The sequence below is a fragment of the Egretta garzetta genome, unplaced genomic scaffold (assembly GCF_000687185.1).
Source record: "Egretta garzetta isolate BGI_Z169 unplaced genomic scaffold, ASM68718v1 scaffold419, whole genome shotgun sequence".
NCBI lineage: Eukaryota > Metazoa > Chordata > Aves > Pelecaniformes > Ardeidae > Egretta > Egretta garzetta.
In genome coordinates this window covers 533,621-558,126 of record NW_009260777.1, presented here as the reverse complement: position 1 = coordinate 558,126, position 24,506 = coordinate 533,621, and the positions used below count along the sequence as shown (strand labels likewise).

At 43.8% G+C, this 24,506-nt stretch overlaps 1 protein-coding gene across 1 annotated transcript in view; it reads left to right on the top strand.

Moving 5' to 3' along the window:
* Positions 1-12,410: 12,410 nt before the first annotated feature.
* Positions 12,411-24,506, top strand: part of PAK5 (p21 (RAC1) activated kinase 5) — a 40,624-nt gene continuing 28,528 nt past the window's right edge. The window contains exon 1 of the mRNA XM_035901738.1: positions 12,411-12,625. Coding sequence (XP_035757631.1) covers positions 12,422-12,625 — 204 coding nt within the window. The 5' untranslated portion in view covers positions 12,411-12,421. The remainder of the gene's footprint in view (positions 12,626-24,506) is intronic.

Genomic DNA, 24,506 nt, shown 5'->3' with positions numbered 1-24,506 from the left:
CCAGAGCTGGCATGCAGAGATGTCGTCTTTTTTTTTATTATTTTTTTTAATTATTATTTTCTAATTGATGGTACATTTTTGCTGATGAGACTTCAAGAAGGACTTGTAATCCCAGATGCAAATATGCTAAATTTGTGTTTTCCTGGGATATAAAAGGAGGGCTCAGGGTCTAGTGGGCCACCAGCACCATTTTCCTGGCAGGATGGGAGCCATGGACCATTGATTCCAGAGAGATGATGGCCAAGTTTTTCACCTCTGCATAGGCTCAGCCTCTACCCCTCTGCAATAAATAAGATTTCTAAGAAAATACTTGGAGAAGATCTTGCCTTCTCTCGCAGACTCCTTGTTACGATGGTGTTTTCTCAATGCAACACCCTCCTTTGGAGCTGCTTGCAAAATCAGTCGGTCTGGGCTGCAGGCTGGGGAGGGCTGATGCCATGTTGTTCAAGCAGGAGCGTTTCTTCTGGGAGAGAAGTGGCATTTTGACATAATTGTCTAAAAGTTTCAATGCTGAACCAGGTCATACACACGGTCATACGGCAGCTTCTCTTGGTGTTTCCAGACCAAGGTTTCTGGGAGTCATCTTAGCTGGTCACATAGTCAACTGGCAACCTCCTTTCCTTGCTTTTTAAAAGGCTGGAAGTGTCCTTTTGGACCATTTCAGATTAAACCCTTCATCCTGGAGAGTCAAAACATGCTCTTCCTAGGAACAGCTCCTTTTGGACCATTTCAGATTAAACCCTTCATCATGTCAAAACATGCTCTTCCTAGGAACAGTGTATGGATGGGCCCAGAAAAGTGCAGGGATTCACATGTGCGCGTCTTTCCTCCGAAGGAGGGAATCATAGCCGCTTTCTGTTGCAGCACCATCTCTTGGGAGGTGGCAGTGGTGGCCATCTGAGATGCAGTAACCTCTCCAGTTGCTCAAAACCTACCTGCAGTCAAAAAACATTTCTATTTTAGTAATTTAAAGGCTGAAAAACAATAAAAAAGCGTCAGAGTAACTTTAATCTTTCTGGATTTGCACAGATTGCTCAGAGATAAATATGTGGGGGTTTTGTCATTCAGGTTACATAATATTATGGGTTTTGTTTGCTTTTCTGTGGCTGGTCTCCAACTTAGAACCATGGAATGCTTTGGTTTGGAAGGGACCTTTAGAGGTCATCTAGTCCACCCCCCTGCAGTGAACAGAGACATCTTTTAACTGGATCAGTTTGCTCAGAGCCTGATTCCACATGGGTTTCAGAGATACAGCATAAAGGGTCTCCATTTCTCCCTACAACCGTTCTCTCCCAGTTAAACAGGGAATGGGTGAGACCCATCACTTCCAAACTGATGTCTAGAGATGGCAAAATACAAAGTCTGCATGGCAAGCTCTCTTAGCTCACAAAAAAATCAGCGTTGAGGGATTACTCTGTTGCAATTATTGATTGTTGTGGTGATCCAAAAGGAGGAGGACTGAGTGGTCATTGCTTTATAAACATTCAATGTTCTGTATAAAGAGTAAGCTCTAGCAAACCCTTCAAGGGATCAATTCTTATTTTTAATAAGAAAACCAAGTATCGCATGACAGCAACTCAATAGATAATAGGATAAGAATTGACTTTCAAACCAGTTTCTCAGCACAATCCAGAGTGAGGAAAAGACAAGAAATTATGTAAGGAATAAAAATTCAAAGTAGAATCCATACTTTTGCAATTTATTGTAGGCTATGGAGATATTTTTCCTTCAGTTATATGTTAGCGTGATACAGAGCAAAACCTGATACTAAGATAGGAAACCCACAGTGATAACAATAGGCAATATTTTAATCTTCCAGGCACTTGCTATGGATACATTAATCTATAGACATGTTTGTTTGCATTTTAAAGATATTTTGAGATACCAAATAATCTGATTTTGTTCCATTTCTTGGTAAACACTTACAGGTCAGAAGATGTGTTTCATCCTAAAGGATATTCTTATCAGAGGCTTGCCATTAATAATGCATCAGGAAGCATTTGCTTCTGTTGATCATTCATTGGAAAGCAATCTTTATTACAAATGTTATAGTAATAGAGCAATTCCTGAGAACCAGCACAGCCTTTATTGTTTTGGAAGTAAAATAAGAAATGCAATTAATATTATTGCAGAAAACCCCAACATGTCAAATGTGAATATACTGGTGAGGAATTACAGCAGGAGCTTGGCTCCACATCTTATTAATGTGTCTCAGTGGCACGTGATTCTGTTGCAGGCCTGTGTCCCCCTCCAGTCCTGTTCATGCTTGTCACCGCCTGCCCCATGGCACTCACTGGGTGCTGTAAAATAACCTGTGCTGGGGCAGGCTCCCCCGTGGAGCCCCTCCTCAATGCAGTTTTGGTATGTTCGTGGATGCAACCAGCACAAGATAAATTGATTCTGAGACCTAGAAACCATTTTGCATCCTTTTTTTTAAAGGAAAAGCTATTTTTTACAAATTATCAGGATACGTTTATAGTAAATAAAGGGCACTTGTGAGGAACAGCATGGTCTCATGATTAGTCTTTCCTAGGAGCTGTAAAAGAGCCCTACTACAGCCTAACGTGCTTTGGTCAGAGGTATGTTTATAACGCCAGCTTTGCAACCACCATCAAGTGTTGGGGGGGAAACTCAGTTTCAGGGGATTAAAACTAAAGCTTTATATGCAAAAACAACAAAAAAAATTAATGCTTGAGCGCCCTCTTTGCTGTGCTGCAGGTTGGTGCCAATCCATCTATTTCACCGAGGCTTTGCCAGTGGACCACACTGAGGAAGTGGCCCAAAATGCAGAGACAGTGTAACCAAGTGCATGATTGACCAGAACAATTTTCCAAGTGCTTTTAAAGCACTTTTTCTCAGTCCTTTCTCTTGACAGATGTATGATTTTGTATCCCTGCAGTTCCTATCCTACAGTCACCACAACCTATAGAAACATTGCTATTGAGTAATAGTAATATTCAGCATTAAGTAATATTGTTTCACAAGTCTGGTTTGATATTTCCTGTAGGCTTTCCTGATCTCTCTGCTCAATCTGTCTTCTCTACCAATATATCTTCACTTTCACTCTTCCCAATATTTCCTTTTACAGATTATTTTTTCCTAATTCAAAACATAGAGTAGCTGTTTCAGGCAGGGTACTACATCCTTTCTCATATAGAACTCTGTATTTGAAAATATTAATAATAGTATCAACTCAGAAAAAATACTACAGCTGCTCCAAAGTTTCAGAAGTAGCTTGAGATTTGGGGTGTCTCATTTAATGGGTGACTTATTTAATACCCTCTCCCTGTGCATGTCCACCGTTAATTATCTCAAGCTGAGCACCCAAAGGACTGTTAGCTTCTGCAAATATAGCATCTTTTCAACTGCTAGGGATAGAAATGGTTTGAGTTACCTTCAGGGGTTGGTGAGGTTTGGGATTTTTTTCTTCCCTCTTTAATCTGCCCAGAGCTGTTGCAGACTAACTCGCTACAGGAGAACCTCTGTACGTTGCTATATATGTGTGCATGTGTATAAGATAATAGAGGGTGACTGACTACAATACACGCGTTTAAGCTACTCAGCTGAAAATTACTGAGCATTAAAATCCACTGGGAATCACAAGACTTCTAAATTAGGAAAGCACATGTCAGTCAGTGTGTGGAAATGAGTCCTCGTGCAAGAGTAGCTTTCAATAAGAAGAATGAATATTGCTCCCTGGAGTACATCAATCCTAGTTTGGCCACTCTGTACCAGCTTCTAGTATTTCTCTAGAAGCATACATTGCCTTTTGTTATTATTTTTTCCCCGTATTTTGTTGCATTGTGCATTTCTATTAGATATGTCTCATGGGCCAGCTATCAAGAGACACCCTACTGTGCTGTGACGAATGAAGGCATTTTCAACCATAAACAAGGTATTGTGGGATTGAAAAGAAATGTGGACAATGACAAGTCCTGGACAGCTTGTAATTGTTTAAATGTATTTTTATTATGTTGTTCAGTGACATGGGAACTCTGAAAAATTGGCTGATTTGACCTAAGGTTGAAGTGAGCAGAATGCCGTAGGGTGAATGAGGGGCTTTGGGAAGGATGGCATTTTTGTGCTTATTGTGTGTGGTCTAGTCCATCAGTGTATATTTTGCCATGATTAAAGCGTGTATCTTAATAGTGTTTAAATGACCTAGGAGTCTGGTCTAATCTCAAAAAATATAAGGCACCTTGAAAATCCATGGGAATAGGTTGATTCCTATTGACTGACAAGCTTTTTTTTTGTGCCTAAAACTCACGTGGGCATGCATGGAAAATGGAAAATGGTATTTATGTACTTTCTTTGAATTAAAAAAGATAGAGTTAGTCTGGAAAAACTGTATGGTCACAGGTGATTAATTTTTCATCAGTGATGCTATTTACAGCTTAGCAGGATGGTGGAAGACTCAAAATTTGGGCTGTGTGGGCTGACTTAGTTCATTCAGGATTTGTAGATCCTTTTTGTTGCTGTCGGAGAGTCAATGTTTAAAATAATCATCTTGATTCATTGGTAGGGTATGTCAGAACATTTTCTAAGGGTTTATTTTATTGTTCCCAAATAGAAATGCTCGAATTATAATTGAGAAGAGCAGAGGGTTAAGAAGCGATCGCAGGAAACAGTCTCTCTAATTAGACAGATGAACCAACTTGGTATTCTCCTGCATTTGGTGTTGTCCATCAAACAATATTCTTTAATGAGGTCAGAAACTACCTTGTATCTAAAGAAGTAACGAGATCTCCCTCTAGGTAAGGCCAGTAAATGAATGAATAAATAAATACCAGACATGACCGCAGGACCCACCTACCTGCAGTTTGAGTGTGCTCTGCAGGCAGCTGCCCCCTGTTCGTCTCCATTCTGTACCTCCACAAAGATCCTCTAAGAGTTAGGGAAGTATTTAGGAACATCTTCTCCTGGAAGTCAAACGGGATTTCTCCTCTGCCCCAGAGTCACAGCGGTGTGTCAGGCCCAACCAGTGCCATTTTTAAGAGCCTTTCCATTAACTTCACTGGTTTCTCATTCAGTCTGGTCTGCTTTTCCAGGTATTGCTTCTTGTTTCATCTCCTGAAAAATAGGGTAGTGTTCCCTGTATTTTCAGTTAAAAATAGAAAAAGAGAGGTAAATTCTAAAAAACATATGCCTGCAATTAAGGCACGCTTTTTTTTTTTTAAAAGGAAACACATGCTCTGATTGCAGCCAGAAGCAGAGGGTCTCCACCAAGAAGCTTAGAACCATCCTTAAAGCAAACAAAAAGGAAGTGCAAAACTATTGTTGTTGTTATTCCTTATTAAAAAAAATTCAGCATTTTCCTCATTTTTTTAGCTATATAGGTACACAGATATGTCTGTCTCCTTCTGCTTGCCTCAGCAGTGGGGAGTTGCACCAGTGTGAGCTGAAGGAAAACCAACGTCATTTTTACCTCTCGCGTACAGAGTGTTTCTTAGTGATTTATGTTGCCATCAGTCCATAGCAGACATTTGCTTTCTCCTTGAGATCGAGTATCAGCCCAGCTCACATTTATCTGGAGTACTGGCTATGCAAGCTGGCTTGACACGTTAATTTAATTTGTGCTTCTCAATTCATACTCTTTCATTTACGATCAAATATCGGGAAAGGTTACAATTAATCAGAGCATGGGTACAGAAGCTGGGGAAGCTAATGATCTATTACTGCATTTTGTTTCTTCTGGAGGGGAATAATTGAGGTCCTTGTGCTACAGGAAACTATTATTAGTAAGTAAAAATTATCAAAGGAAAGCTACCCACACCCATCTCCCATTTTGCAATCTGTGTTCCTAACAGTTTTCTTGAAAATGAAGCATTTTATTAACATTTTTGGGCTGTGTGGCTGCCTTGGGGGAAAATGTGCCTTTTCATGGGGCATTGCGGGGTTCGAGCCCTCACTGCTGCCCTCTGCTCTGGGCTTGCAGATGATACTCCGTGTGCACAGAGGCAATTTCCAGATGCTAATAGCATACCCGTTCCCGAGGGGAAGGAGCTCTGCTGCTGCTTGCTCAGCAAAGGAACCACAGGGAATCCCTACAGAAAAAAAAATACAGGCTGATGGACTTAAGGTGGTGTGCGCTTCCTAATTGAAAATGAGCTAATTGCTGGTTGTTTAAAATGCACACGTGTTGCTGGGCTGAGGTAGACGATAAACACTGAGCCCCTCCTGAGGGAATATCTACAGCCCAGCCACGTGCTCAAGCAGCAGCAAGGTGTGCATAAGAAATACTTGCAGGCTTTCCAGGACAGCTCAGGGTTATGCTGCTGCTGGACGCAGGTGATGTCCTTGGGTTAGTGGGACACAGCAGCTGGCTGCTGAAATACTAGAATTTAAAAAAAAAAAAAAAGGGCTTACATAGCTATGGTACACAGTCCTTAAAAGCTCCATTTTTAAGTAAAAATATGCATCTCACTTTGTTATTCTAGTTACTAATTTTATAAGGCTATTGTATGTTTTTACGTACAGCAACATTTCACAGACTTTTGCTTAGTGTAAGTCTGTGGGGTCCTCTGGGATGGCAAGCGCTATTGTCAGTGCTTTGCAGATGCACTTGGGACTCCTTGGTAGTTTTCAAGATTACAAGACAAAATAAGTCTTTCCAACTTCCCTAGTTTTTACCCTAAAAGAATAGCTACTGGGAGGGGAAGAAAAAAGCAGCTCTGAATTTTTCATTGGAAACAGGGTCTGGGCACTCTGTAAGTCAGGCAGAGTTGAGCAGACTTCTATCCTCTTTGGTGGGTTGACTGGATTACTCTTACTTAGGATATGAGAAAAGGTACAGAATATGATTAACTTTAGGATTGAGGACATCCTTTTTTTTTTTGTTTTATCCAACTGCCTTGGGTTTTATATGCTGTAAAGTGCAAAAATTTGTTCTTTTAGGCTATTTACATAAATCTTGACTTTCACCTTTTCAGTTCATCAGTCCCCCTGAGTGTCCCCTGAGCTCACGTACAGGGAGGGACAACCCATCAAAACCCCAGGATGGGGCCAAGTGTATGAGACTGAACAAAGAGCAACCTGTCACCTCTGAACGTGATCTCAGGGTTTGGAGCTGGGCAAGGCTTTAGCTTTTTGCAAGAAGGCCGTTGCTGGAAATCCTGCCCTGAGCACAGGCATGGGAGGACCTGAACAGGCTCCCCTGCCACCCTCTTACTCTAGGGTAAGGCTGTAGGATAATGCTTGCAGAAAGCTACCTTCATTTGTGACTGGGAGGCAGCACGACGATGGTGCAGTAGCTGACAGTGGATTTGCTTTGCTGGTCCATGTCTCTCACCTTGCATGAGCAGTATATTGAACTCAAGGAATTTTCTTTGCATGTGGGAACCTGATCTGTTGTTGGAGGTCACATGTGAAAATTGGACCAGCCCGGGAGTCCATGGCACTATGGTGCTCAGTGAATTATTTCTGTGCATAGAAAGGAGAGAAATGAAAAGGAGCCAAGTCTGGCGTAGATCTAACAGGCAGGGTATGCTGATTAGCATGTAATTCGTTAGGCACTACAGTAAGCAGCATTAAGTGCAAGATGCAGTGGTTGCTCCTGATAGCACCTTTTCAGCATTACCTCGGTTCCTGCAGCAGCTGGATGGAGCTGTGTTATGACTGCTCAGCAGGCACCAGCAGAGCTGGTGCAACTCCTTTCTTGGGCAGAAGCTTGAATAACACAAATACTGCCATTATAAAAGCTTTTGGGCAGCTGTATCTATAGAGCATAGCTCACATGTTTCTCCTGCTATCCCTACTCCTTCTGCATTCTCCAGTGGAGCAGCTGGGACCAGCTCTGTTGTGGGTTACTCAGCCATCATCAGCAGGAGCAGAGACTTTCCCCACCCGTGTTGTGTTTTCCTCCAGTAAATGTCCATATTTTTTTCCATCACAGCTTTGGTAAAGAAAGTCCCTTGTCGTTATTCTTGTGCCACAGTTGCACCATGGGTTAGAGGAGCCCCTCAGCCTAACAGAGACTTCTCTCCTGGCTCCCCTGGTTAAGAGCAAACTTGCTTTTGGTCTCACGCCATCACACTTACTACATTCTTTGTTTGCTGCAGCTGAAGGACTACCTCCTTCAAACCTCCCATTTATAAATGCAAAATGAATGTGCTACATTATTTCAGCATAAGGCTAAGTGAAATCTTTCTACAGAAATACCCCATTGAAGCCACACAATGATGAGTCCTGAGTTTTCTTTTCCCCAGAGCTAGCTCAAGCCCACTGCCATCAGTAGTAGCTCTTGTTAGGAGAGGCCCCCCCCCAGCTCACCTCGTGTTGAGTATCACCTTGTGCCACGTATGTGGTGTTGAAATCAGCCAGACTGTGCATTGGCAAAGCATGTGGAAGGGGAGGACAGACATCCTGGGTGTGCTCATTCCCACAAAAATAGCAACAAATTAAGACTACAACACCTCATTTCCTTTCGTTCTGCGGGGGCGAGCACAAGAGGAGCTGGTGGCATTTGCTGAGAGACCTGGCACAATCCAGAGTATGTTGGAGGCTGTCAGGAGGAATTAAGTTAAGGGTGAGTGCCCTGGCATGGGGAGGGTTGGGTGAGGATGCCGCATGGGCAGCCCCACATTGCTGCCCTGCAGCCACTTACCTCCCTGTGCCTCTGCTAAATGCAGGCGGTTGCCCTGTTGTCTGTGGGATGTTTTCCTAACTAATCCCATTAGGAAATTAGGGTTTTCTTAATGACTGTGAAAGGCTTGCTGCTTTGCGTGATAGAGAATGGATAGCTACCTGAATGAACCTCTTTTTTAATAAAATGCATTTTGTGCTCTTCATAGAAATTTTGTAACATTTATATTGTATGTATACTATCTGGCATCCTGGGGAACTGGAGAAGTCCATCATTTCTCTTCAAAGCACTCAGCTCTCCAAGATTTATCGAATTGTTTTAGGAATAAGAGGTACCTTTCATTTATTCACTTGTCCTGAATGTTTTCTACTTCCACACCTGATTAAATGAGTAAATGCTCTATTTTTTTGTATTGTATCAATACAGCTGTGGCAAAGAGATTGAATAGTCTCCTTTTTGAGGTCTAAGGAGAAGCACCTTGTTAGGGACTAAACCAGGGCTCTTATGAGCCAGGAGCAGGAGGTTTCACTGGCTTGGCAGCCCCAAACCTGCATCCTCAGACAGCTAAAGAAAACAAGTAGCACCATTCCCATTCTTCAGGAGAAATCAGAGGAAACAGTTTCCTTGTAATTTGTGCGTATATTAATTACAGTTATGTAGAGGGACCACAGTAAGGAGAGGTCGCTTTGCTTTGCAGTGAAATGGAGAGACCTTGCTGGCTGATAAGGCAAAGCAGCAGCACACAGTATTTGTTACTGATACCTTTAAGAGACAGTCAGGGCTTTGCTCCTTTCAGTAGCACCAAGGGACTGCAGAGCTGGGCCAGGTGGCCATGGGGGGAGTCCTACCCCACTCCCATGGGGCTGTGACCACAATCAGCCAGGTTTCACCGTCACCTTTCACAGGCACAGTCCCATGAGGGATGTTCTCCGGCCACCAAGATGCATTGCATTTGTGCATTTGCCCACCTGGCTAAATCCCTCCCTTGCTGTGCGAGGTGCCAGTATTACTCCCTGTCTCTCCTATAGCTTCAGGGTTGATTTAAGCTGATCTAAGTATGAGCTGTAGTCAAAAGAAGGGAGCAAGTCCCACTGCCCAGGCCTCAGACACCATCTCCATGTGAAAACACAGCCTTGGCATCAGATTTGAGACTAAAATATTCTCCTGAGAAGGTAAAGATCCTGCTGGGCCAAATTTCACATTTGCCTCTAGCTGCAATGGTAGTAAAACAAGGGCACACAATATATCAAAGAGCAATTTAAAAAACAAAAGAGTAATATCTTGTTGAATGAATCTGCTGTATCTTTTTTAAAAGGCAATGCACAGTATGCCAGCTGATGTGCTTTTATTTATCTGATGTTGTTTGGGGCTCTAAGAGGACTTCAAGCATCCAACAGCTGCATTAGGGTGCAAGTCCAGTAGGAAACCCTGCAAGTACTGGCATTGATCAGATGGAGAAGTACATGTCTAGAGCTGATGGTTTAAAATGCTACTCCAATAGGCCTCATAGATTCACATCCCAGAGGGTGAATGAAATCAATCCAGTGCCGTTGATCTGCAGCCAGCTGCGATTTGTGGAGCCCCGGGGATGATTGGTGAATACAAGCTACTACCTGAACTGCCGGCTGCTTCTGTTTGAGCCTTGAATATAAATAATCTTTGACCAGATACCAAGCACGATGGCTTTAGGTTAGGCTGAAAACACCTCTGCAAGTGCCACAAGGTACCTGACATGCCACTGACATTAAAGATAAGAAAGTCACAATGTTGGAAGTGGAAAAAGGGCTAGATAGCAAGGCAGTCGTAAGATGTTTCAGGAGAGGAAGGTGAGGAAGATACCAGAGTTAACAGAGATGGAGAGAGACCATCAAAAGGGCAGGAGATTTGGAGGGAGTTCAGAGAAGGGGAGCGAAGCCAGAGGAAAGTGTGGAAGATGCGATCTGTGAAGAGAGGCCCACAGGAGCAGGTCTTCTCCCTCTAAAGAAAATACACACAAGGGAGACATAATCACCTGCAAACACACAGGGGGGACTTCTAAGGCAGCCAGCAATCAATTTTCAAATAACAGACCTGATCTTTAAATAGTAAAAGGGAATGAGAGTGGGATAAATACCTGATTTATCACCCCATCTTTTTTTTTGCAGCAGCAATGCAGCTGTATTTTCTTCCCTGAGCTTCTCCTCTCTGCCTCCTGGATCATAAAGTCAGGGCAGCACCTTTACAGCTGAGTCTCTCCTGTGATACCAGGTTTGAGAGCGCTGCTGGCCTCCTCACTCGGCTGCTATTTCAGGCAGATGCTGCTCAGGGGCTTACCAAGCCTTGCTTGAAATGGCCATGAGATCAAGGTGGAGGACTATTTTGAGACAGCAGAAAGCAGGCAGAGGATTTTCCAGGACAGTATTTAACTGAAAAGTAATAGGACCTCTGTCTGTTTTGCTTGGATCAGGAATTTCTCCTTGCTTTACGCAGTAGGTTTCTGGAGTCCTTCAGAAAGTGAGTTCTGAACTTCCCTCAATATAACCATTAGGTGCCACCTTGCTGGAAGGTGAGACCCACTGAACTCAAGGGTTAATCCAGATTGTGAATGTATTGGCTATTTCCTATGCCAATAGAGTGAGCAAATACCTTCATTCCTTCCAGTTTGCAGTTCATGCCTCCTTCTAGTTGGCCTCTGAAACCTCTTGTGCCCCAGCTATCTGCCTGTGTGCCCTGCAAACCCTCCTGCTGCCTTCCCCAGGCTCCTCAGGAGGGGCAAAGCAGACAGGAGGAAGGCAAACAAACCTGCTGTTGTCAGGAAATAACTAAATAGTTGACCAAAACACATTCTTTAGAGTAAGCGCAGTAATGATTAGCTTTACTGGGCAGCCAGGTCTCTCCAGCAATGCACAAGCTGGGAAGGTCACATTTCCTCCAACAGCCTCCAGTTCTTTGCTTGCGCAGTGCTGGAGGGACTCCTCTTTCTTCTCCACACCATCTGCGCACAGACCAAAGGAGCTAGTCCTTCCTCCTGGACCTTAAAAGAGTAGGGCCATTGTTGTAATGAATCCCACCTGAGCCTGCTGGCCAGGAGCCAGCAAGCTGCACCCACCCAGACATAAACGCAGGTGCTTCAGGCATGTGTCTCTCTGATAGCAAACAGTTTCTTTACTGAAGGTTTGATTATAGCAGCTGGTACCCGATAGTGTTTTTAAGCAGGACCCTTTACGAATGCAGATGAAGGCCCTTAGACCAGGTTGGAATTAGGTCTGATCTCTCAGTCTGTTTGCTGGGTACCATCTAGATAAGAACATAGTGGGGCCAGGCTCTCATCTGGGACGGGTTGTCTTTTCTCCAAGATCTGGCGTATAGACTTCAGATACAAAGGTGTGTGTGCGTTTGCCCTCATGGTGTGTCGGGGCATGGCTCACCACTTACACCCTGTGCTGTCCTCCGAGCAAAGCCATATGCTGCTGCTGGTATTGCTTGGGGCTGTGAGCTTTCATGGAATGTGACTTGTGGCATGAGCAGGTAGCAGACAGAAGAGTAGAAAGCAGGACCTGGGGCTTTCTCTTCTGGGAATAGAGGCGTTTCCTTGTTTTGTAAGGTATTATGAATGTATATAGATTAGAGACTGGGGCTTAAAATCTCAGATCCTGTGAAAGGAAGTCAGATAAATGCTTTCCTTACACAGATCTCAAAGACAGTCTGCGTGGAGTAAAGTTCACATAGGTATTTGCCGATTAACATCTACTAAAATTATGTATGCAGTAGAGAGAATGTCTGCAGGTTGCACCAAAGCATAATTTTTTTTTCTTTTCTTCTCTTTCCTGTTTCCCTATGACTTCTCCAGATTTTTCCACCATGTTCGGAAAGAAGAAGAAAAGGCTTGAAATTTCTGGGCCCTCTAACTTCGAGCATCGGGTTCACACTGGCTTTGACCACCGGGAGCAGAAGTTCACGGGACTACCTCAGCAGTGGCACAGCTTGCTGGCGGACACGGCAAATAGGCCAAAGCCTATGGTGGATCCCTCATGCATCACTCCCATCCAGCTCGCGCCTATGAAGGTATCATGCAAAGTCACCTTTGAGTTTCCTAACCTACCTTTAATTGCATGTAACCTTAATGAAGTAATACCAATAGGGGCTGTGCTGGGATGCAGGCATGGCTGAGGATTGTGCAAGTACAGAGAGCGCTGCAAATCCAAATATTTAATAGTAGAGTTGCAAGGAAAAGAAGAGTTATATGTATAGAACTTGTACGAATGTCCCAGAAGAATCTGAGTCATGGGTCTTGCAGGGACCGTGCCTTCACGCTCCCAGGCTGCAGAAGAAAAAGCCGCAAGTCCCAGTGGAGGCCCAAAACGATGCTCCTCTGCAGCATAAAGCTCCTTGATAATTAATTTAAGAACAGTGCTTTAGGCAAAGGCAGTTTGGAGCAAGTGAGAGAGGCAAAAGTACACCAAAGGAAAAAAATTAAATTGCTTGTTCAGCTGGGCAAAGAGCTCAGGGAGGGATCTCATTGCCACCTGCCGCTGCCTGGAGGGGGTAATGCAGGTGATGGAGCTGAGCTCCTCGATGGGTGGTAAAATGAGGGAAACAGCCCCAGGTTGTGGCTTGGGAGGTTCAGGCTGGACAGCTGGGGATAAAACTTGGCTTGGAGGGTAAAGCAGCACTGGACAGGGTACCAGCACAGCTCTGGGATCCCCATCCTTAGAGGCTCAGGATTCCAGTAGACAAATTTGCCCTGATGTAGCAGTGTTTCTGGGATTGCACACCCTAACATCTCTGTAAATTGCACCTGTGTGCTGGTGGTAGCCTATACCCCACCAGCCACATACATCTCGATGTCATGCAGCTGCAAAATAAATTTAGGATTTCATTTTCGCGTGGATTTTTCTGCAGCAAGGGAAAATCAGATAATCCCAAGAGCACAGACCCTGTTTTTATATCTGCTAAGTGCTCTTTGCTAAATTTACATTTACTGCCTGCTTCTGAAGGACACTCATCACTTGCTGATCAGGACTGCTGAATGTTGCTATAGGACAAGGGGGATAAAACCAGAGTCTTGATTTTTTGCTGTAATAAAATATCTTACTGTATAACAGAGGCCCAGAATATTGAGGAAGAAAGTAGGCAAACCTCTTGCTGCTGGGGGAGGAGGGCAACTTGGTTTCACAGCCCTTCTTAACACCAAAAATATCCCTGGATGTTTTGACATGAATGCATAAAGATGTTTTAAAATGAAAAAAAAATCAGTTTACTGTCTTGCAGCAGTACCATCTCTTTTCTGCAGTTCTGGAGCCATAAATCCATAAACTTAAAAAGTTTTAAAATGTATTATTAGCTTTCTCAGCACCATACAGGCAATATGACTCTGGGTCTTGGCTTGCAAATGGGCATATGCATAGCTTGGTTCATGTGCAGAGTCCCACTGAAGCAGTATGCACTGCAGGGTGTGAAGGATCAAGCCCCAGATGAGTAATTGCTGTGTTTCGAAGTGGAGAAAATCGCTGTCAGTTGTTTCAAAGAATTTTTTAGTCTTGCTTTTCTGTCTGTATATCAGAGGTCTACATATGTCTATATGTCAGGGGCCTATATATGTCCATAGAGCAGGGATGCACTTCTGAACTAAACCAGCCTGAGCCAGGAAGGGGCTGGGGCCAGGAGCCAAAATGCAGCTCCCAAGCCAAGCTCGTTCTAGCAGTGTAGCCTTGGGCTGTGGTGGTCCTTGGTGCAGCCATGCATCCCACAACATCTTCCCAGGACGTTGTGTCCTGAGGACAGGATGCCTGTGACCTGTTACCCATCTCAGCAGTAGCCATGGGGCTTAGCACAAAGAAGCCCATCTGCAGAGGGACCTGCAGGAAGGGTTTTCTGCATGGATGGAAGATGTGAATTTGGAAGCAGATTACTCAAATTGCAGTTAATTGCATGCCACTGCTCCAAAGGTATAGTTAGATGAGGAAATAGGGTTAAGACTGAAGGTTTCAAGAAATTGTGCCTTCACCCTCCAGTTACTTTCCCTATCCAAGACTCAATTACAGCCTATTGAAATCTGCTTCCATAATAGTGCTAGAAAAAACAGTTCAGTTTTAATAGCAGCTAAGAGTCATTGACTGTCATCTGAGAATCTGCTTTTAACTCTATTGCAAGGTAACATTTTACTGTATATTTATTAAGAATTAACATGCCTTGATTTGATATAACAACTTATGGAGAGAAACTGAGTTGTGGCCACTTTAAAACTAAGATATTTAATGTTGCTAAACTAGTTCAGCGTAACCATTTAATTTAGATGAATTTTTTATGTGTGCACGTGCACTAGCACGTTTAGTTCTGTTGAAAGGTTATGTAGGCACTGAGCACTTCATAACTTCAGTGAGAACAGAAGATTTAAAATACACTCACAATTCATGAAGATAGGGACCAAAGGTTCCGAGGTCTCAATATTGTTTACAACTTTTCTCTTTTCCACTCAGCAGTTGACAGTTTAATTAACGCATTTGTGAACGCACTGAGGTGTAGCAGAAGAAGATTTGTAATTGTGTCCTGAGTCACAGAATTAAGTCAGGCTGAGGCAATTGGCCAGAGTTAGTTTGTGCCGTGGTTTCAGGTCATACAGCAGCTCTGTAACTCTTCTATTCTGCACTCCTAAATTTATTCTCTGTTTAATTATTTCAGTATTGACTATCCGTATGGTGTGAGGCAGAAGCGTTCCTCCTGATAGGTGCTCCTTCGCAACTGAATTGTAGCACAGATCACGGAGGTAGAGTTTGAGAGCATGATTTCTTGGGTTTGAGACAGAACTGGTGTTTGCTTGCTTTGGGCTTCACCCAAAGCTGAAGCAGAGGAAGGGAGAGACTTTTTCTTGACTTCTGTAGGTTTTCCAGCTTTCCCGGTTGGTGGTCGTTGTTTGTTTCTCAGTCTGCAAAGCAGATAGGACCTGATGGTACATAGTGTATCCCTTTGGGTAAGACCAATAGATGATAAATATTCTCACTGCTCCATCTATATTCAAATGCTGCAGCAGCCATGATGAAGAGGCAGCGCCCTGGGCTCCCAAAAATCCTTGGGGATGTCATCACCCTGCCTCTGTGTTGGCTGGGATGAAAGGCTTGTAGTGCTTCTGTATACAGGTGGTGGTGGCTTGTTGTGGTAGTATCGGCATTTGAATCCAAACCTGAGGTGACTGTACAAATTCATTTTGGGTATGAGGAGAGACAATAATGGGATTCCCATTTGTGGTGCGGGTGACCCAGGTACCAGCAGAGTATTGTGTATTTCAGATCCTAACACGAGTCAGTAAAACACGGCAGAAAAATTTCATGAAAAATAGAAAGGGACAGTGATATTAATAGGTTTGGGATGTGGAGACAGAGGGGCGTTGAAAAAGGCTGATTTTTTCACTGAAAACATCTCTGCCTGAAAAATGTGAACCATCTGTGTCTTTCTGTACTTAAAATGGGCTTCATGAAGTCTGAGATCCTGATGCCAGGCCTCTTGGTCCTCTTGCTTCAGTAGTTTGTAGTTGTCCCATGTGTACCTGGAGCTCATGGTTTGCGTGTTTGCCCTCAGCACACAATATGCTTGGCCTGTCATCACCGTTAACACCTTGCCACCCTTTGATTTTTGGAAAGCTTCAGAATCAATAACTAAGCAAATGCCTTGTCCTTAGGCAGCAAAACTCATTCTCATGGTTTCTCCACTCTTCTCAAAATACTAGAGAAACAAACACCAGCACACTTATTTTGGGGATTTTTGCCAACAGAGCTTAGCATTGGCTTTGTAAAGATGCTCTATTAAGATGCTTGAATGTCTGCTGCTGTCAGTGGGAGCAGGATGGCACTGAAGACTTGTTAAAATCCGTTCTCATGTTTCTCAGTGAAGCGAGCAGCTGAGCGTCCTCGCTTCTGTCAGTTACTGGAGGAAAAAATGCCATTTGTTTCTGAAAAAACACCACACTGGGGTTATTCCGCAGTTGTCTGTGCTGGTATATGCATGAAGCCTCCATCGCTTTGCTTTTGTTGGTGGTTTGGGTAGTCTCACCCATCCACACTGTCAGCAAGATCAAGGTACCCAACTTGAGGGTGAGTTTGTCCTTGAGTAAGGAGGGACGTGTCTGTGAGTATTTGAGTGGCCAAATATGTAGAGGCTTCAAGAGGAGTGAGTCCTTCCTGCTGGGACCACCACATGTCCTTCTCCCCTGAGCACATTGCAGTAAATCCAGCCATGCTCATGTGGTGGAATTTCACACGTTTCCTGAATTTTCTCCCCCATTTTCTTCCCTTGAAAACACAGGTTGGAAGGGGATGAGCACTTCCACTGCCCCATGGTATCTGACACGCACCGCGACAAGCATTAGCACAGCTTGGCAATGCAGAGGGATCAGTGTTCAGCCAGCAAAGGCAGAGCAAGATCCTTAGCTTGACATCAATGCTGTTTTGTCGGCAAAATGGAAGGAGCCTCTTCTGAGCCCCGTGGGCTGAGCTGCCTTAAAAGTAGAGAAAACAACATCCTTTCTAGCACTTCACCAAAATGCCCACAGCTGGGCTGAGATACACATTAATTTGAGATGCCCATTAATGGTGCCATTAACCTGCAGCAATTCATTTACCTGGTGTCCTGCAATGTATGGGTGTTGCCGGGCAGAAAAATTCTGTAAGGGACAGACCACAGGGTCACCGTCTTTTTTCTGTCTCTTCATCCTCATGTGTCAGTGGTCTAATCTGTATGTTTTGTCTTACTAGTTTTAGTTTTTCTCACTTCTGCTTCTCAAACATTGACCCTGATACTGGCAAGTTAACTGTAATCTCTAAAACCTTTCTAAGCTTGTACTGCTATATTTCAGCCTCTCTATTACACAGGGAAAAAAATAATCAGGAAATGAGTTAGTGGTCATGGCCCTTTTAATAGCTCTGACATTAAAATCAAAGATTTTTTTTTTACTGTGCATGTTGACAGAAAGAAAAGCAGATATTTCTCTTCTGTGTCCTATTTGGCCTCTTAAAGCATTTCCAGCAATGAAATTCAAGCCTTGTTTAAGGTGTCATTTTTTCCTACATTTACATGCTTTTACACCTAGCATTTGCAGAGAGCCATGCACAGCGGTGCTGAGTGGCTGAAGACCTCGGACAGGGGAGGCGAGCAGGGATCCTTGTCTGGGCTTGAGTGGTCAGAACTGTCCTGCTCTCGTTAGATAACCCCCAGCCCTCTCTTCCCATGTGGAATTGCACAGGAGAAATGCCTGACCAGGAAAAGGGGGATTTAGAAATAAAAAGCTGTTCAAAGGCTTTACCTGCTGCTTGGGGGCAGATGGACAAAGTGGTGGTTGTCCTGACCTCTCTTCCTCACCCTCCCAAATTTTTACCTCTCCTTCTTGATAGCTCCTTCTTTTTACTTACTCCTCCCATCTTACACTAGTAGATGGGACAGTCTGAAGTTCGTGCTTGAAGAAGGTTGGCTCCCATTCCACCAGGATGCTGTGGACCCACAGCACTGCTCTTGCTAGGACAGGACCTGGAAGGCTGCTGACATCTCGTGGGCCTTCCTTGTAACCACATCATGAAAATTCATGTTTAGTAACTTACGCTTCCTGATTACATGCATTGGACTTGCACGTTGGGCCTGGCACATGCTCAGCTGGGAGGAGGGAAGGTGGGAAGGGGTGACTCCAAAAAGGGCAGTAGCCAACACCTTGCTGCATAGGAAATTCTGGGTGAAAGGAAAATGTTTTGCCAGCAAGCAGGAGCAGTGGGACAGCAGCCCAGAGGGGTTGTGGGATCTCAGCCTTTGGACAAGACAAAATTTGATGGATGATGCCCTGAGCAGCCTGACCAGACTTTGATGTTAGTCCTGCTCTGAGCAGGAGGTTAGACTGAATGACCTCCAGAAGTCCCTTCTAGCCTCAGTTCTTCTGTGTTTATGTTCATCTATTGTCAGATTTGCAAGTGTCCTGTAAGGCAGCCCCACTTCCAATTTATTTTGATCACTGAACAAGAATCAGTTGATGCTACACGGTGCCAGAAGAAACTACAGCAACATATTTAAGTAGAAGCTTTTTCTTTCAAAGGAATAATGCTTCACTCCTGAGGGCTCTGTGATTTACCATGTCTTTCAGTGACCATGCTACTTCAGTTAATCTCTGTACCACTATGTACAGATACAATACAAATATGCCACCTAGTGTCCATGGATGTGTCTTACTGCAACATTTGCTTGGCATGTGAAGAGCCAAGTTGCTAGTTTTGTGTAATCTTGCAGGAAATTTGTCCCTGTACAACTAAAAATCAGTTACAGTACGCATAAAGACAAAAGTGCACAGTGCCAAAGTTTTTTATAATTTATATCACTAGGTTAATATGTTCTCACATGTACTCCCATTTTATGGAGGAAACTTCTGGGTTTATTTCTCATTGTCTGATTTCAGAAAATTATAGGGTTTTACATAAATCCTTTAGAAGAATAGTGCTGCTGCCTGTGAAGTTGAGATCAACAAGAGAGAAAATGCTTGAATAAAAGAATAGAAATAAATGTTTCTGACAAGTAGTTCATTTTATGGAAAATGCAGTTTGCCTGTAAAGAGTGTCAGCTGGAAGAGGGTACATTTTGGAGATCAGAAGTTGTTTGTTTCAGGGTTTTCTGTGAAAATATTGAAATATTTTGGTTTCAAAGATCAAAGCGCCCTGGGAAGCAGCCCGGAGCAAGGCTGTTACAGTGACTTGTCTTCTGGTGTGATGGCATGGTACCATGGCAGGAGCTGCCCGTCCCTCTCCGCTGATGGACCCTAGGCAGGGAGGTTAGGTGAGCTGAAAAAATGCTTGGGGACAAAAGTTAGGGGAGAGGAGTGCTACTGCTCCAGTAATACTAGTTTCTCCTTTCCTTGCACCCTCCCCAGGTCTTCTCCATACCCATATCCACGTACATTCGGTGACATTAATACACCCTCATCTCTGTCAAAAGTACTTTAACTGGTGCATAGATTTTTTTACTACAGTGTCACACTGGCAACCTAGAGTTATCATAAAATGAAGCCAAGCCTGTCACTGTTTTAAGAGGCATTTGAACAATGTCCTCAATAACATGCTTTAACTTGGTCAGCCCTGAATTGGACTACATGATCATTGTAGGTCCCTTCCAACTGAAACAGTCTCTCCTACTCTATTGTATTCTATCCTACTCTATTCTATTCTATCCTACTCTATTCTATTCTAAGGAAGCACCTCTTCCCATGGTGCTTTTAACTGATGCATTCTCAGTTCTTCCTTACAGTTTTGAGTTTCTGGCTTTCTGAACAGCAAAGTTCCTGACTGACTTTTTAGCAGCAGCTCTTTCATTTTCATACCATTGCGTTTCACGCTATTGAAGCACTTCATCCAGCCTGACTTGAAATTGTTTTTCTAGAGCCTTATTTGGAGAAGAAAAAACAACCAGGTATGGTTGGAGGGTCTGTCTGCAGCTGAACTGTAGATACCAGCATCGGGGTTTACAATCAGGACCTGGCCATCCTAGAGAAACACTGAGGTTGCCAGTAAAAAAACCTCTCCCACCACACAGAATAAATACTGTAAGTGGCAAAACAAGTTTTTCACATTGTCTTATTTCTGTCCTTTAAATGTGCTCAGATGGCCCAGGAGTAATGCCTGCAGAAATGTGGTTGTCAGAGGTGGTCCCTCTAGCTAATGCAGATAGCGCTGGGTAGGGAATGATGCTTTGGTCCACATTGGACCGAGGAGACAAGTTCAGCACTTCACTAAGGCTTTGAGTGCGTCATTTTGCTCCTCTGCCTTGGAGGGGTGATACTCAGTTACCTGCTGAGCACGTCCTTCCTTTAAAACATCCCTGACATCCCCAAAGAAGCTTGTGCTACCAATACCCTACTCCTGCAGATACTTGGAGGCAGACTTGCACCTACACCTGCACAGTCCTGCTGAGCTCTTCCCTGGAGTAGTGCTGGAATTTGCTGTGTGCAGGGTGGAGATTTAAGGATGTTGTTCAGAAATCCTTCATCATCTGAGTAAGCTTTGTTCATGCAACAGTTGATATTGATTTGCATTGGTCTGCTCACATCAGAAAGGATTTACTTTACCTAGGCCAGCAGCAATACTAGGCTATAATATAGATTACAGACTTCTGTGGGTAAAAGTAATTTTCTCTAATATAATCAGTAAAAGCACATTTTAAAGTGCTGTTTGCATCAGCATTGTGATTTTAAGTAGTATTAGTGTTAGAGTAATATTAGTGTCGGAGGCAAGTGTCAGTTTTATTAATGAGAGCTTACACAGGTGAGCAGAACTTTGCAGTATGCTAAGTAAAGATTGAAAGTAAATTTAGAGTTCACGGTCTACATCTGCTGAGGCAGACTAGCCTGCTTTAGAGCTCAAGAAACACGCTAACCTCTAGCTCTACACATAAAAAGGGCAAACTCTCAGCATTTCAGAAATTGAATCTGGTCTCCTCTGGGAATACCAGACTGGGAATACTCTCCAGGTAGTTTTGTATAACCTGAAACAAGCCAGGAATTAGATCCTGAGCAAGGACACTCATAATCAGGTTCTTTTTTTAACATGGAAGTTAGTCCCTGAAGACATCTATAGGAAGCTGTTCCAGTAACTCCTCTTGCTTGCTTACCTGCCCTGATAAATGAGCCACGCTCCCAGCTTTCTGCCAGGAAGTGGGGGGCTCTGGCTCCATTGCTGCTAACATGGCTGACGTTTCCATCCCATTTGTTTAGCCAAGCTTTTTGCCTCCAAAACTTTCCCTGCACCGAACCGTAAGATCTTTTGAGCCCAGAAGCAGGATTTTGGGCAGGCTGAGGTGGTGCTTTGGGGAGGCTGCTGTGGCAGTAGGATCTGTCTGGTTCTTGTACCATGGCAGTGATCCCCCAGAGCAAAGTATGGAAAATAAATGGTAAAGTGTAAGCAGTAAATGCTTTCCCCGGTAAACATGTAGAAAGGCTGAATGTGTTTTACCGAGCTTCAGTCAGAGAGTCCAGAGAGCTCTCACTTGGCTCAGCTGAGAAAGTTGATAGAGTAAAACACCCCAGGGGATTTCTTATTTCCATGGACTGGCCAAACCGCCAGTAGTACTGCTGAAATCCCTCAGGTATAAAGTTGCATTGATGTTAGAAAATGTCATCGGTGGCGGCAGTGGGAAGCACTAGGTGGCAGCAAAAAATCTTTGGAAATTCATCTCCCTGCATGTCAAAAGTGGACCCAGGCAGCAGAAGTAATGAGAAATCTGCTTGAGCATCCTGATGGCATTTGTTCCAGCTAGACATTTTAGCCCACTTGGTAACAGGTCTGTGGAGGTGATTTCCACATAAAATTGGTCACAAGGCATTTGCACTCCGCATTGGCACTGGGGCACTGTTTGCTATTTCCATTTCCATTTAACCACACAGTGATAATACTCGTTCAGTAACTACGTATTCTGTGTAGTTCTATGATACATTTGTTCCTAGGTCTGCTAATGAACTTGTTTTGGTCTGTTGCAGTCCAGAGCAGAAACCATACTGGATACAGTCCCATTAAATTATATTCTACGTTATAACCAAACAGCCAAGTTTATTCAACCCCAGCAGAGTTTGGCTTATAAAAAGTAGTAGGATCAGGGGGAAAATAACATTGCCAAGCAGCTCGCTTACCTGTGGAGCCAAAGCTCCAGGTGTAAACGTGTTTTTTTCTATCTATCTCCTGCTCTGACATGATTAATCTGGGCTTTGGTGGCTCTTCAGGAATTTGAAAGTGCTTTGCTGCTCTTTCTTGTCTTCCGCTTCACACAGGGTCCAATTACACCAGACAGGCGCTGTGTATTACCAGGGAACAACGCTGACTTGCCTGCAGAGACTTTTAAGTGTCTTTTCTGTTGTCTGTGGGATGAACTGCACGGGCTAGGAAAAAAAAACGGGCATTTCAGATACAGGTCTTTGGAGAGAGAAAAGCGAACAGAAGTATTTAGGATGAGCATTTCTGCTTTTTAATCGCCTAGATCAGATCCAGCAGGCTTTAGTTAGCTATAAGGATCACACAGTTAAAAGAATAGCAAGAGATTATGAATTTTAGTGGATTTTACAGTTTTATAGTCTGTACAAAACAGTAATTGCTATCTGTGCCCTAATTTGCACTTAATAATTCCCACAGAGCATGGCGCAAGTGAAGATGCTCACTGTTAAGACTTACGCTTCCATATGAAGTAGTACTTTCCAGGAATGTAGGGATATAGAAGCATAGAAAACTGCTTGAAACACACCAGCTTTTATGAACCACCCTGGGAAAACGCTCTGGGGCAGGAGGTCGGGTCTGACTCCCATCCCACAGCCCGGGCCAGGGGGAGCAGTCCAGTTTCTCTCTTATCAGCAGTGGCTGCGTGGCCCTTCTCCTTCTTCCTGACTTCCCGTGCTGTCTGGAGCAGCACTTTGTCAGGCAGATTAATTTATTAAGCATGTTAGGACCAATCTGCCGCTGGGGACAGAGTGCACTTGGCAGCGGCACAGCCCAGCAAATAGAATCAAATCGAGATTACCCTAGAAAGGTTTCAGCGGTTTCTTGTAAATGAGATATTGTGGTGTTGTGCCGGGCATCACCCCTGTGAGTCACTCTGCTTTGGAGCATCCTCTGAAATCTCCTGCCTGATTGATCCCATCGAGAAGGTGTTTGATTTGCCCTTCTCATTTACAAGAGTGAATAATTAAAACATCAGCTCAGGAAGCTCCTCATGTCTTTCCTCTCACCTGCCTTGTAAATTTGACCTAACCCTTAGATTTCTGTGCAGGGGCACCTTTTGCTCTGTGTCCACGTTTGCAGGTGAAAATTGCTCAGTGGGACTTAGTGCCACTTAAGGCCTTCTTATTGCTGCACTTCCCATTTGATAGCTGTCCTTGAAAAGGAAAAGTAATGTACTTCCTTGGAAGAAAGAATACTGCAGTTCACAATGCATGTGAAATTATTTTATATTTTTATTGTGCTAATACAAATTCCTAAATTACCTGAAACCAAAGAGTGAGGTTTCAGAAGATGAAGGAGCCCATAATACTCAGAGACATCAATCAGCTTAAAAAGCACACTTTGCATGCGTGTGGTCAGGAACGCACAATTTTTGTGGAGTACCTTGAAACTTCCTCACTCTTTTTAAGGATGGGGGACTGAGGCATTTTTTGGCACAGCACCAGCTGCAGGGTGATTTTTCCTGCCATACCTTGACGGTCCCTTCCCTGCCAGCATCATCCCACCGCACACATCATCCCACCCTTCCTCAGAGTGTTAATCCCAGATACTCTGGGCTGTGATTGCAGTGACCGTCTCGACCCTGAGCGGTTCTTTGCTGGGCTCGTGGGAGACGAGCCCCATCGATCTGCAAAATGCCGGCTGCACGGCACTCAGGACTGATGCACTCATCAGCGTCTTCTTCCACTCGCTGCCTTCGCCTGATGATTTATGAAGTGGGAAGGTAATTCACAACCCTGCACCACAGCTTGCAGAGCACAAGGAGCTTCTCAAGCTGGCCTCCGTATGCTCTGAAACAGAAAGGTTGACTTTGTCTTCAAGCATCTGCTGTATGTAAACCCTCCTTCGCTGTGGTAAATCACAGCAAAAGGTAACAGCTTAAATTGTTTCTTCTAAATTATCAGACTGTCAAAATCCTCATTTTAATTAAAAGCAGGGAGATGACTGCGACCGCAGCAGAGTGACCCAAGAGCCTCTGCCCTCCTGAGCCAGTGCCCCACTGCCAGAGCTGTCAGATGAAGGCAATTACTTCCCTAGCATAAAATTTTATCACATTGGAATTTACTTAAGTATTTCAGAAAGCTCAATCAAACTGTAGCCTGAAATCTTTCACTGAGAAAAAAGTGCCAGGATCATTAATTGGGTTAATGCTCCATCAACCTTGCATTTGTTAATGGGCATGTTTAGGGCACAAGGGTAACGTCATCCGGGGAAATGCCATCTGA